The sequence below is a fragment of the Cornus florida genome, unplaced genomic scaffold (assembly GCF_030987335.1).
Source record: "Cornus florida cultivar Cherokee Brave unplaced genomic scaffold, ASM3098733v1 CherokeeBrave_3.0.0_Hap2_Chr01, whole genome shotgun sequence".
NCBI lineage: Eukaryota > Viridiplantae > Streptophyta > Magnoliopsida > Cornales > Cornaceae > Cornus > Cornus florida.
Genome location: NW_026775571.1, coordinates 112,914,740 through 112,929,552, shown reverse-complemented (window position 1 = coordinate 112,929,552; position 14,813 = coordinate 112,914,740). Strand labels below are relative to the sequence as shown.

General features: G+C 34.9%; 1 protein-coding gene across 1 annotated transcript; it reads left to right on the top strand.

Annotated features, from left to right (window-relative positions):
* Window positions 1-1,082: 1,082 nt before the first annotated feature.
* Window positions 1,083-14,317, top strand: LOC132267009 (oil body-associated protein 2A-like). Its single transcript, XM_059768062.1, has 4 exons — window positions 1,083-1,430; window positions 1,571-1,653; window positions 1,801-1,915; window positions 13,518-14,317. The coding sequence occupies exons 1-4, from the start codon at window positions 1,148-1,150 to the stop codon at window positions 13,772-13,774; spliced, it is 738 nt and encodes a 245-aa protein (XP_059624045.1). The 5' UTR covers window positions 1,083-1,147; the 3' UTR covers window positions 13,775-14,317.
* The last annotated feature ends 496 nt before the right edge of the window (window positions 14,318-14,813 follow it).

Sequence of the window (14,813 nt, the reverse complement as noted above, 5' to 3'; positions counted from 1 at the left end):
AATAACTTGTAAAATATTAAAAGTATTTTAATAATTAAAGAGGAAATTTTAACTATCATAGCTGATTGACAATTAAATCTTTGATCATTTTGAGAATTCTAGGACCGCATTAGCAACTTTTTGAGAATTATCGTATCAAGTAAGCGAAATAAGGGTTTCCAAACCTTTTATGTATTGTCTAATCGACCCTTTAAATTTAGAATTGAAATAAATTTAATTTAAATTTTAATTAAGTCATTATGTACATTATCTAATATCCTTGTGCCCCTAAACTAAACCATGCTCTTATACATGTGTGCGCATGAACAGTTCTTTTTTCTCTTTTTTTTTTTTCCTGCAAAATGTTATATTTATCTATGTCAATGTGTTATATTGTTAAAAAATCTCTTGTTTATATATAAGTCAATGAGATTTGTATGAGTTTCAGAACATGGAAAAACATAGTAATTTTTTCTTTTATTTCTTTTTTAGAACAAAATATATCACTTTGATAGATGTTGATCATGATTGGGTCTAAACATTTGATCTCTCTATTAAAAGGGAATATCTGTGAATCCATATAAAATTAAGTATTAATCATTTATGTATATAGTGGTATCGTTAATCGGTCTAAACATTTGATTTCTACAGTATTCTCTTCTCAAATTGTTTTGAATTGTCAAATTTTAATTCTTACTCTTTCTGAAATATATATATATATATATTTTTAATTTGTTAATATTTTTATTATTTTTTATTAATTTAATAATTATTAACAATTTTATTTTGTTCTTTTCAAATCCAAATTTGTCATTGTCATCTAGTATCGAATTGTCTTGAATATATATATATATATATATATATAGATATATATCATGTATCAGAGTGTTACATAGTCAATATGCTCCCAACAGTTTCTCCTTTGTGGCCAAGGGTCTCTAATCTCTCACCACGTGGCGACAGCTTTTCAAAAATTTCAGCCACCTCAACATTCAAACATGTCCACGTGGTACCCAAATAACTCCCCACGTATTACATGCCACCACTCCATTCTTATAAGCCACCGTTTCATCTCACACTACTTTCATCCCTTACATATCAGGTACCATACTAGCAAATTAAGAGAAGACATACAAAGAATATAGATAAAATCAGCGGCGTTGATTGAATGGCGTCCAGTGACAGATCACCGGGTCCGATGCCGCCGGGAGACGGGTCTATGCCGCCGGGGAAGCCGATGACGGTGTCGCAGCAGATGCTGGACAAAGGTGCTCAGATGATGCAGTCTCTGAAGCCGGTGAGGCAGATGAAGCAACACGTGTGTACCTTCGCCTTGTACAGTCACGACATGACTCGCCAGATCGAGACTCACCACTACGTCACTCGCCTCAACCAGGACTTCCTCCAGTGCGCTGTCTATGACTCTGATGATTCCAACGCTCATCTCATCGGTAACTTATCTTCCTCGATCTCTGTTTACACCTAAATCTCTAAGCACGAGTCTGGATCTTCTGCGGCTCCTTCACTGCAAATGATCTAGTCGTGTATGGTTGTGTCACATGTGTGAGTAATCGTGACCATCTATTTGTAGGAGTGGAATATATAGTATCTGATCGGGTATTTGAGACACTGCCACCTGAGGAACAGAAGCTCTGGCACTCCCATGCTTATGAGGTTGCATTCATCCTTTTCCTTTTATCCCTCTCTATTATTATATTGTTATTTTCTTTTTCTTTTTTTTTTCTTTCTTACTAGTATTGCTTCATGAATTAATGAAGTAATAAGGATAATGTTGCAATAAAAAAAAATCGGGCGGTGCAGATAGAATCTGGGCTCTGGGTGAATCCACGTGTCCCGGAGATGATTCATACTTCTGAACTTGAAGATCTTGCCCAGACGTATGGCAAGTTTTGGTGTACATGGCAAGTTGACAGAGGTATGTATAACTCACACTATTTTCATTGAAATTTCTTCAATTTTTATAGCAATTTCTTCAATTTTTATAGCCAAATTTCATTGCTCTAATGATATATAAATACACCTATTTTTACTCACCGATAATAATAGTGAAATTCATCATTTAATTTTCTTAATTTCAAAATTGCGAAGTTTGGAAATGGTGAAATTAAGTTATAGAGACATTTTATTAAAGAAGATTTTGATTTGGACTTAGATCCCCTCCACCGTTACCCCATAAAAAGAACCGGAACCGTGAGAACCGGAATCGTATTTTTCGGTTCTCACTGTTTCAGTTCCGGTCCCGGTTCCAAATTTAGGAACCGTGGACATACAGTTCCGATTTCGGTTCCTGTTCCGGTTCCAGCTAGTGGGAACTGGTAAGAACCGAAACCGTATATATACACACACACACGGACTATGAGTCCTGATTTCTTACTATCTATGGAGTAAGAAAATTAATCCACACTTTTAATATATTAAATCTAACGGTCATTTTACAAACCCACCCATGGTTTTTCCTTTTAACACAAAACTACTCTTACCCTATTTTTAGTTTCTATATTTAATTTTACCATTATCACCTACTAATTATCAAAATAAAAATAGAAACCTTTGAAAAAAAAAAAAAATATCAGTATATTTTACTAAAAAATTATTTTTATTTAGATATTTCTTTGAAAGAAAAAAATACCCGTATCTTTCAATTTTGCAACAACAGTGTGATATTATAGCATTTTTCAAAAAACATCAATTTTGCAACAACAGTATGATATTATATCATTTTCCTAAGAAACATCAATTTTGCAACTATAATATACTTGTCTAGTATAAGTAAATTTATCAACAAATATACTGTTAATATTGCATTTTAGAATATCGAATTGATTAATTGGAATTGAAATTGAAGAAAATTTCATTTAAAGTTTGAACAAAAATTCTTTCTATTTCAATTTAAAGTTGAGCATTTGGTGAAATTCATTATTGAATCTGTGAATTTATGAGTTTGATTATCGGATAATAATGATGTACTGACTATGGTAAGACGTAGAATCCACCTCAGAAACAACAAGGTAACCCAAAAAAAATGGGTGAAGCTCCTATCACAACCTTATTCATAGAGAGAAATCATTTGTCACTTTTGTCCATGGATTCAAATTCAGCCACGCACCAAGAAATGGAGTGAAAGTTGATAATTACCTTTTATTATTACAGTAAGTGGTAATGGTAAAATTAAATATAGAAACTAAAAATAGAGTGATGGTAGTTTTCTGTTAAAAGGAAAGGTCATAGGTGGGTTTGAAAAATGACCGTTAGATTAAACTTAACGGTCTATATAGAAAGTGTGGATTAATTTTTTTGCTCCCCATTAAATCTCATTAATTACTCTTTCTCTATTATCAAGGAACGTGAAATATTTAACCTACTTTAAGACAAAGGTAACTCCTTCAATCCATATACGTGCAGTATATATATATTTTTTACTGTCTTTATTTCTTTCCTTTTTATTTCAATTGTCGCCAGTAGCTATTTTTTTTCTTCCTTTTTTTCTTTTTTTTTTTTTCCCTTTTTATTTTCAAAATTGTTGCCATTAGCCTTTTTTCCATCCTTCCTTTCAATTTTTTTTTGTTTTTTTTAAACCAGAACAAATAAGAACAGGGGATTTAGAAAAAAAAAAAAAATGAATTGAGGGTATACTAAAAAATATGATGGACTTAAAAAAGAATATATTCATTACAAAAAATTTATTTCAATTGTCGCCCTGTTCTTAAATTTTTTTCTAAATTTGGTGAACATTCCCATGTTCTTATTTGTTTTGGTTTAAAAAAATAAAAATAAAATAAAAAAATAAAAAAACGAAAGGAAGGACGGAAAAAAGGCTAATGGCAACAATTTAGAAAAAAAAGGGAAAAAAAGAAAAAAGAAGAAGGAAATAATTAACTAGTCGCAACAATTGAAATAAAAAGGAAAGAAATAAAGGTAGTAAAAAATATATATATACTACACATATATGGATTGAGGGAGGAGATACAAGAAATGTAATGAAAAAGGATTTAAAGGGTAGTTTTGTCTTTTAAAGGTAAGTTTTGTTTTAAAGTAGATTAAATATTTCACATTCCTTGAGAGTAAAGAAAGAATAATTAAATAGATTTAAAGTAGTCAATGAGATGAGCGGCTGTCCTTAGCATTCCTCATATATAATTATATATATATATATACCTATTTTTTTAGTTTTTTTGCCCTAAATCTGAGCCTCAGCCTCCCCAATCTCCTCCAATCTCCATCTCTATTCTCTCGACTCTGAACTTGCCCTCTCTCTCTGTGCAACTGTAAGTCTATAAACTACAAAATCTACAAGAATCAGAAGTTCAAGTTAAACTCATATATTTCAGATCTGTTTGCAAGAATCAAAAGTTCAAAACCCATATCCGCATATCATTTCAGATTATTCAAAAAATCAAAACCCATATCTTTCAGTGTACAGGAAATATGTCAAGCATTTGAAGAGTTACAACATAAAAATTCTAATGGTTTAAGAGATGATACTGATAGATCAGCTCTTGGGTGCGAGGCTCCTTCAGTTAATGAGGTGGAAGATTATGCAGCAGAGATTGACTTAAAAGCTGGGATTAGTACAAATGTACCAAAAGAAGAAACAAAGACTAGAGGGCTGAGTGATCATGGGTTTGGGTTGGAGCAGCATGGAGAATGTGAGATGAAATGTCGTGATATAAAGCCTAATATATCATGTGCTGCTAATGACAGTTCTTCTCCAGTGATATCTTCTAAGTAATTTTGCTCTTTAAGGTTTTACCTTTTCAAGAGGTGCAATTCTGCCACGTAATGGAAGAAGATTTTTTCCCAAAACTTCGTACTGGCATCATAAAAAATGACATGATTTGTGGGTTTTTTTTTTTTTTTTTTTTTTTTCAATTGCTTCAAATATTAATCATTTTTAATGTACAAAAATTTCGTTTTTGAAATTTTAATAAAAACGAGTGGCATCGGTGATGTTGACTTTTTGTGGCTCAATTTTTGAGGTCAACAATATCATTCCCATTTACATCATTCCTTTCATCATCATCTTGACCTCCAAGCCTTGCCAGCCTTTGAGTGGTCATCAAGTATAGTCTATGCGTGGTCACCAAGGTGCTTGATCAGCAAGCTGTGGTGAAGCCTTTTTGTGTGCGTGGACAACAAGCAGTATGTTGACATTTTGGCTATAAATAGCCTTGATCTCCATGGTTTTAAGGCATCTAACAATTGAGTGAGTTTGCTTAGTAAAGAAAAGCAAAGTGTGAGAGAATTTTGGGTGTAATTGGGTTTTGGGTGTGAGCCACTTAAGCATTGTATCATTTTATTTCCACAGTGAAATATTGTTCTGTCTTCTCCCCGTAGATGTAAGCATAACCAAACCACGTAAATTCTTATCTCATTTGTGTGTGCGCTATTTTATTTTCTTGTCATTTATTTTTCTCTTGTTCTCATAAACTCCTATTCGATCCATTATTTCATAACAAACTGGTATCAGAGCTTGGGTTCGTGTCGTACGGTACTGTTCACAAATACGGTACTATTCACCGAGAAATATTTTGGGGAGTTTTTTTTTTTTTTTTTGAGATGTCGACCAAATACGAGATTAAGAAATTTGATGGCAAGATTAACTTCAGTCTGTGGCGCATTAAAATGTGGGCCTGTTAACCCAGCAAGGTCCAAAGAAGGTGTTGTTAGGGAAGGACAAGTTGCCAGAAACTATCTCTAATGAAGACAAGGATAAGGTCGATGAAAAGGCGCGCAGTGCGATTCTTTTGAATCTAGCTGATGAGGTGTTACGTGAAGTTATTGACACGGCGTCAAAGTTGTGGCTGAAATTAGAGAGTCTGTACATGACAAAGTCTCTCACCAACAGACTTTACCTGAAACAGAGACTCTACACCCTCCGTATGAAGGAAGGTATACCTCTTAAGGAACATGTTGATAATTTCAATTCTATTATTATAGATTTGAAAAATACTAATATTAAAATTGATGAGAAGATCAAGCCCTAATTTTGTTATGTTCTTTGCCTCCTTCCTATGAACATTTTGTTACCACATTGCTCTATGGAAAAGACACCATTAGTATAGAGGATGTTAAATCCTCACTGAACTATCAAGAGTTGAGAAAAAAGGTATTTGGAAATAATGGAGATGAACAGGCCGAGGGTCTGGTTGTGAGGGGAAGAAGTAAGAAAAAGGGTTCTGGTAGTAGGGCAAATCGAGATCTAAATCTAGGTCTTATAAAGATACTGAATGTTATTATTGTCACCAAAAAGGGCACATTAAGTGGAATTGTCCAAAATTGAAAAATAAAAGGAAAAATAAAAAGGATAAAAAGAGGAGTCTAAGGATAAATCCACTAGTAATTCTTCTGATATTGCTGGGGTTGCTGAGGAAAGTTCCTCGGATGTCGAAAATGTTCTTTCAGTTTCTGTCAGTGATTGTCACTCCAGTAGTGAATGAAAAGGTTCTTGATTCTAATTGTTCCTATCATATGTGTCCCAATAGGGACTGGTTTTCTACTTACCGTTCTGTTGATGGTGGTACTGATGTTCGGCATGTTCCGGATTTGAAAAAGAATTTGATTTCTCTTGGTACTCTTTACTCTAATGGTTACAAGTTTTCAGCTGAAGGTGGAGTTTTGAGAGTTTCTAAAGGTGCTCTTACTATGCTTAAGGGAAAACAGAGAAAATGCCTCTATTTTTTACAGGGCAGTACTGTGGCAGGCGCTGCTTCAGTATCTTCTTCAGTTGATCAAGATTCAGAAACTATCCATCTATGGCATATGCATTTAGGGCATATGAGTGAGAGGGGTTTGACAGAATTGAGCAAACGAGGTTTGCTAGGTGGACAAAAGATAGGAAAGCTGGACTTTTGCGAACATTGTGTCTTTGGCAAGCAAAAAAGACTCAAGTTTAGTACAACTATTCACAGGACCAAGGGCACTGTTGATTACATTCATTCAGATCTTTAGGGTCCTTCTAGAGTTTCCTTTTTTGGTGGTTCTCGATATATGTTAACTTTCATTGATGACTTCTCCAGAACAGTTTGGATTTATATCTTAAAGTAAAAACATGAAGTGTTCCTTAAGTTTAAGCAATGGAAGGCCATGATTGAAAAGCAGACTGGAAAGAAAATCAAGCGTCTCAGAACAGAATACGGTTTAGAATTTTGTTTAGGAGAGTTTGACGATTTCTGCGGAAATGAAGGCATTGTTAGACACCATACAGTTTGAAAGACGCATGAATAGAACTCTCTTGGAAAAAGCTCGTTGTATGCTTTTCAATGTTGGGTTGTCTAAAGGATTTTAGGCTAAAACAGTCAACACAGCCTGCTATTTGGTGAACAGGTCGCCATTGACTGCTATTGAGTGCAAAACACCTGAAGAGGTATGGTTTGGTACTCCTGTTGATTATTCTAATTTAAGAGTTTTTGGATGTCCTGCTTATGCTCACGTTAATGAAGGAAAACTTGAGCTTAGAGCCAAGAAATGTATTTTTATTGGCTATGCATCCAGGGTGAAGGGATACAGGTGGTTGTGTCCTGATCCTAAGTCACCTAAGTTTATTACCAGCAAAGATGTTACTTTTGATGAGTTTGCTTTACTTCACCCGAGAAATGAGTCTTTTGTTACAGGTGAATCTCAGGGGGTTAAGCAGCAGGTGGAGCATGAATTTGAACCTCCAGAGAAACAAGTCAACACTCCAGTTCAGTCCATTGTTGAAGAGGTGCAGGATGATCAAGTACCAGATGAGTAACAGTACATTATTGTAACAGGGAGACAAAAAAGGCAGATTAAACCTCCTGAGAGGTATGCTTATGCAAATTTAGTTGCTTATGTTTTGTCTGTGACAGAAAATATTGAAGATAAAGAGCCTTCCACCTACCAAGAAGATGTTACAGGAAATGAATCTGTCAAGTGGACTGTTGCTATGACTGAGGAGATTGAATCTCTTCATAAGAATCAGACATGGGAGCTAATGAAACCTCCTAAAGGCCAGAAGATTATTGGTTGCAAATGGGTCTTCAAGAAAAATGAAGGAACTTCAGGTGTTGAAGTTGCAAGATACAAAAGCACGTTTGGTGGCAAAAGGGTTATAGTCAGAGAGAAGGTGTAGATTTCATTGAAGTATTCTCACCAGTTGTGAAATACACCTCTATCCGCGTGTTACTTGCCATGGTTGCTCTATTTGACTTGGAGCTTGAGCAACTTGATGTCAAAATAGCTTTTCTACATGGTGAGCTTGAAGAAGAAATTTATATGCATCAGCCAGAGGGGTTCATTGTTCAGGGAAAGGAAGACCACGTTTGTTTATTGAAGAAATCCTTGTATGGATTGAAGCAATCTCCAAGGTAGTGGTACAAGAGGTCCGACACTTTTATGGTTGGACATGGCTATTTTAGAAATAGCTATGACAGTTGTGTCTACTATTGGAAGCTCTCAGATGGTTCTTTTATATACTTGTTGTTATATGTTGATGACATTCTTATTGCTACAAAAGATATGTCAGAAATTAACAAGTTAAAATCTCAGTAAAATATTGAATTTGAGATGAAAGATCTCGGTGCAGCAAAGAAAATTTTGGGCATGGAAATTCAGAGGGATCGCCAAGCTGGCAGATTGAGTTTGGCACAGAAGAGTTATATTGAGAAAGTGCTTAAGCAGTTCAACATGTAGAATTCCAAGCCTGTGAGCACACCACTTGCTGCTCATTTTCGTGTCTTTGCAACTTTATCACTGTAGTCCAAAGAGGAAAAGGAGCACATGTCACATGTTCATTATGTTAGTGCAGTTGGTAGCTTGATGTATGCAATAGTTTGCACTCGCCCTGATATTTCACATGTAGTCAGTATAGTTAGTAGATATATGGATAATCCAGGAAAAGAGCATTGGCTAGCCGTGAAGTGGATTCTTCGGTATTTGAAAGGTACTGTAGATATTGGTTTAGTTTATCAGAAGAGCAATGATAATTTTGGCAATGTTGTTGGTTTTGTGGACTCCGACTACGCTGGTGATTTAGACAGAAGAAGATCTCTGACAGGATACGTCTTTACTCTCTCAGGTTGTGCCGTTAGTTGGAAAGCAACCTTGCAATCTACAGTTGCTGTGATGCCCCTTGGATCCGAGACACGGGTTGATCAGGCCCAGGCCCAAACCCGAGGGATATCAAACAATTAATATTTTAATATGAACACAGAATACAAATTAAATAAGAATTAAAATCTAAGAGCTGAAAGAAACTAAAAGGAAATCCTTGAATCATAATTAATCAAAACCGATAATCCAATACTCCATATGTTTACAACTCGGGAATCCATCCATTGGACCCCTTATTAAAATTCTCAAACCAAAACTGAAATAATAGAAATAAAATCCACAACTATCATAGAGAAGATTCCTACATAATCGGAGGAATGAATATATGTATCTGCTCTACACGTCCAAGCTCTAACCTTGGAACTAACGAACACCTGAAAAATAAAGGAGTGGGTCAAGCCCACATGCAAGTCCTGATCTACTACAATCCAAACGGTAATCCGATACGCAGATACATCCTAGGAAGACTTAACAATATCTAGAGTAGTCTATATAAGTATATAGTACACACTATAGGATGCTCGCTAGTCCAGTAGGTCTGTCTCAACTTGAATAGAAGGCAACATGCGAATACGCACTCTGAGGTGGGCATGAGTACCTAGACCTACCAGGGAATAACACCTATGTCCAGTTATCCATCCTAGGCAATATACGCGCCCTAACCATGGTCATGAGACTCAAGCTCATACCACGGCACCATATAATATATATATAAAATCCGTACTCCTCCTAATACAAAATACCATCCATCTGTGTAGTGGTCTGATATATGTATAACAAATTCATCCTGAAACCTTAATAGGTCATTCAATTCTCAATTGATATGACACAAGTAGGTGATGGACTTAACCTATATGATTAATCCATACCTTAATCCAAGTTAGGTAGAACTTAGTGTTTGAACAAGTCCATACCTAGTATGTCACCGTCCTATACCGGTACATACAATCCTCCAGTTAACGAAGTTGACAAAAACAGGAATAAGTATTTATCAACCATACTCCAGAATTAGCATAAATACAGTTTAACATGTATATAACCAACTTATGCATTCAATATAAGATTTAGAATCCCAATTACAGTCCGTTAAATTGATAAAGTAGAGTTACACAGTCTACCTCTCCAAACAATACCATAACTGATGTAATGTAAAACAGATTTTAACACCAGTTGATCCCAACTAATCATACATATAACTATACCACAGTATGCTTATAACACAACTGCAAAACATGATTTATAAATCCAAGTCATGCAGAGAAATAAAAATCCAAAAATAATAGACAACAGAAATTAATTTTCAAATCATCCACCCACGGGTTCACTGTTTAATCTTTAGATTAATCCCGTCCTCAATTCCTACTTGTAATCATGCTTCCCAACATTTTTACAAGTCTTAAATATTAAATTACAGCATCCAGTAGCTTTTAAATAATTTTAGAAAATCTAATTTCAGCCAAAAGTCCCTAAAACTTCAATTCTGTGCGTTTTAAGATGGAGCAGGCTCTAAAATTTGGAGCCTGCTCTATTTTTCTTTTGGAGTCGGCTCTAAACCACTTAGAGCCGGCTCAAAGACACTTGGAGCCGCCTCCAAATAAGTGTGGAGCCGGCTCTAAGGAATTTGAGAGCCTGCTTTCTTTTCCCCTAGCAGCCGTTGTCCGTTCTAGCTTCATCTTCTCCAATTCCGGTGATTACTAGAGCCTCTGTAGTATGTTCTAATTCTTATTCTAGGTTCAATCTTAGTCCTAAATAATTTTAAACCACTGAGATCCAATCCTAACATGTGTAGGAACACTAGTTTTAAAACAACAATTATAACACCTCTGTTAACCAATTTTAAGCAAGTTGCGACAGATTTAATTTAAATTAATTTAATGCAATTAAATACTGTTCTAAGCACCTGTTCCAGGGTTCAAACTCAGTCCTAGATTAATTACTAGGCAACCATATGAATCGTTGATCTCAATTAAACAAGAAAATAAACATGCTACAAGAGAAACCAACTAACAGAAACCTAAAGAATTTTTTTGATATAACAGTTCCATTCAACGAAGTTAATTATCAGTTTAAACATGCAAAATAGATTGTTTAAGCATTAGTTTAATTCCTGGAGTCTTCCTAAACACGCACAGAACACAGATTAAAGAGATAGAGAAGAACAAGACTGGCCTCTGAGAGTTTGAATCAAAAACTCTAACTGTCGTCTCTATAAATTCTAGCAACGTCAACTAGTTGTTATCAACCTCTGCCATTCCTAGCTAAGACCAGAACTCCTCCCTGAATCCCTCCCTTAATCTCCTAAAGTTTCTCTCTGTAAACCACACAAGCTCCCTCTCTGTTTCTCTGCCCTTACAACTTTCTGTCTGATTCTGTTATGTGACTCTGTTATTGAAGGTGGTGAGTAGGGTTTATCAAACACCCTAGGCAGACGTATACCCATATATTTCTAGAGTTATACTGAACCCTAAATTAATTCAAGCCCTAACTAAATCATAACCGGCCCATTGAACATAATTAAAACCTGTGTCGGCTAAATAAACTAAACCCTAAATTTTAAAACAGTTAATTACACAAGCACGTAATTAAGAAAACTTAAGAAACATAATTAAATAACCAATTAACCCAAAACAGTTTTATTTAAACAATTAATTCACAAAATGCAAATAATCAAGCAAATAATTTATTAACCAAATATTTAAAACAATTTAATTCAAGTAATGCAATTAATCCAGCAAATAATTTTTTTAAACAAACAAAATACAATTTAAATAATAAATTTAGTAAAAACACACATACATAATTAAAATAAATGTCAGGACTATCCTTTTTAAAATTAGGAGTATTACAGTTGCTCTCTCTACTATAGAAGCAGAATATATGGCAGCCACTGAAGCAGTGAAGGAAGCCATTTGGTTGAGAGGTTTGGTTAGTGTTTTGGGTTTGCAGCAGAGCTTAACTGTTATTTATTGTGGCAGTTAGAGTGCGATATATTTGACCAAAAATCAAATGTATCACGAGAGAACCAAACACATTGATGTCAGATATCATTTTATTCGGGATGTCATATCAGAAGGAATTATTACATTGAAGAAAATTGTCACAGCTGAAAATCTGGTGGATATGATGACAAAGTCCATTCCGGCTCTCAAGTTCAAGCATTGCTTGGACTTGGTTGGTATTCTCAAATGTTGAAATTGCCCTTAGGGGCTTAGTGGAGAAGACAGTTTGTTTTGCAGAGATACAGTGGCTTATTTGAATTTTAGCTGAGGTGGAGATTTGTTGACTTTTTATGGCTCAATTTATGAGGTCAGCAATATCATTCCCATTTACATCATTCCTTTCATCATCATCTTGACCTCCAAGCCTTGCCAGCCTTTAAGTGGTCATCAAGTATAGCCTATGCGTGGTCGCCAAGGTGCTTAATCAACAAGCTGTGGTGAAGCTTTCTTGTGTGTGTGGACAACAAGCAGTATGTTGACATTTTGGTTATAAATAGCCTTGATCTCTATGGTTTCAAGGCATCCAACAATTGAGTGAGTTTGTTAGTAAAAAAAAGCAAAGTGTGAGAGAATTTTGGGTGTAATTGGATTTTGGGTGTAAACCACTTAAGTATTGTATCTTTTTATTTTCATAGTGAGATATTGTTCTGTCTTCTTCCAATGGATGTAGGTATACCCGAATCACGTAAATCCTTGTCTCGTTTGTGTGTGCGCTAATTTATTTTCTTGTCATTTATTTTTCTCTTATTCTCATAAACTCCTATTCAATCCATTATTTTGTAACAGGTGATGCTCGTTTGGTTTGCTAAATTTCCTTTTTTCTGGTACCTCTTGTTGTTGGGAAATTATAAATAATTTGTTTGTCTTCTCCTTGTTACCATGCCATCAAACTGTAACGGTTTTCATGAAACCGAACCGAAACCGAACGGTTCGGTTTTGGTTCGATTCTAATCTATACGGTTCCGGTTCCGGTTTTTTTGAAATCGTCACAACATTTTCGGTTCCGGTCGAAACCGTAAGGAACTAAACCGTGTGCATTCCTAACTTTAGCAACTGTGAAATGTTATCGTATTGTCAAGAGTTCACCATCATAGGTGGGTCCTATCTCGTGGCTCAATCTTCACCCTTGATTGGAGATTGTATCGTCAAGAGTCCACCATCATATGTGGGTCCTATCTCATAGCCCAATCGTACATCACCCTCTCTGGCGCGCACACATACATTGTTTGAGGTTGCCAGATTTACACATTTTCAATTAGAAGCAGCAAGTGACTAGTGACTCCTATATCGTAATTAGTCATAATGAATCAGATCCCAGACTCCCAGTCAATGAATTTTAGCACACCAGAGTGAGTGACTATGCAAATTATCTAAGAATTGATTGGTGCATGATGGCCTAATTTTTTAATTAATTAATTAATTTATTTTTTTTGTGTGTGTGTGAAGGTGATAGGCTTCCACTGGGTGCGCCTGCACTGATGATGTCTCCACAAGAAGTGAAGATGGGGATGGTGAAGCCAGAGCTGGTGAAGAAGAGGGATGACAAGTACAAGATATCAAGTAATGATTTGAAGACTTCCAGGGTGAGTATTGTAGTCCCGGCGTGCATGAATCCGCTTGCCGACCACTGGAAACGGATTGGAAAAGGTTTTGCCATCGACGTAGAGGAGACAGAAATGAAAACAAGGGCACCATTCCCATAAAAAACAAGGACTTTATCCCTTTCTTCATCTTCTTAGTTACTATGTTTCTAGACAGACGGGGAGTATATGTTATGTTTTTCCAACTGTTGGTCTATCTTCTAATTGTGAAATTTCCAATTTTGGAGTGAATGAGAAATGCATGATAAATGCATTCTTAATAATTTTGGTTTTGCCATCATCGTTTCATTAAGATTCGTTAAATTGGGTTAATATGCAGAATAATTAGCATGATAAATGCATTCTTAATAATTTTATTGTTTCGTAAAACTCATTAAATTGGGTTAACTCTTCCTGAATATTTGAGAATTAGTCGGAGCGAAATCTCGGATACTTCTAGTCATAAAAAATTAAAAAAAAAAAAAAAACTGGGTTAATATATTGAATAATCTCTATATAAACACATTCTTAACAAAAATTCAACGTAAACGAAATGTAACTTGGGTATCAAAATTTCGGGACATGGGCAGCATTTCTTGGGATGGTGTTTGGAGTCTTTGGACTAGAAAATCATCAGATTTAGAATGAATTAAAACTCAAACTTAATTTGGTTGATATAAATATTTCTAAGAATTATGTGCATGCTTAAATATACAAGAGCAACACAGCTCATCTTGAGCACAATGCTACTACTAATATTATTATATTAACAAGAGAGAGTTGACAATTTCATCATATAATCTATGTGAAGAGTTTTGTTTTTAATAAATATTTTAATCACAATTTTTTTTAATAAATAGTTTTATTTTTTTATCCATAAATAATTGTGCCACCCTGTGTCAACACAAAGGAATAGTTTAATACAATGCATCATTAATTTTCAATCACTATTTTCACTGCTCAATAACTGACCATCATCAAAGAAAAGTCCAAATATATTCTATCAAATTACAACTTATTTAGGGTTAATTACAACAACACTCACAACACCCACTAACATATGCTATATTGACAGTTTTTTAACAATAAGACCTCTGTCAATTTGTAATCCAAACAAGACTTTATTGGTTTTGAAAAGACTGTATTACCCTTGAATATTGAA

Excerpts from the sequence above, each read along its gene's own strand:
- LOC132267009 (XM_059768062.1), top strand. The coding sequence starts at position 1,148 with ATGGCGTCCAGTGACAGATCACCGGGTCCGATGCCGCCGGGAGACGGG. Across the intron at positions 1,431-1,570 it reads TTCCAACGCTCATCTCATCG|GAGTGGAATATATAGTATCT; the intron begins GTAACTTATCTT and ends ATCTATTTGTAG. Across the intron at positions 1,916-13,517 it reads TACATGGCAAGTTGACAGAG|GTGATAGGCTTCCACTGGGT; the intron begins GTATGTATAACT and ends GTGTGTGTGAAG.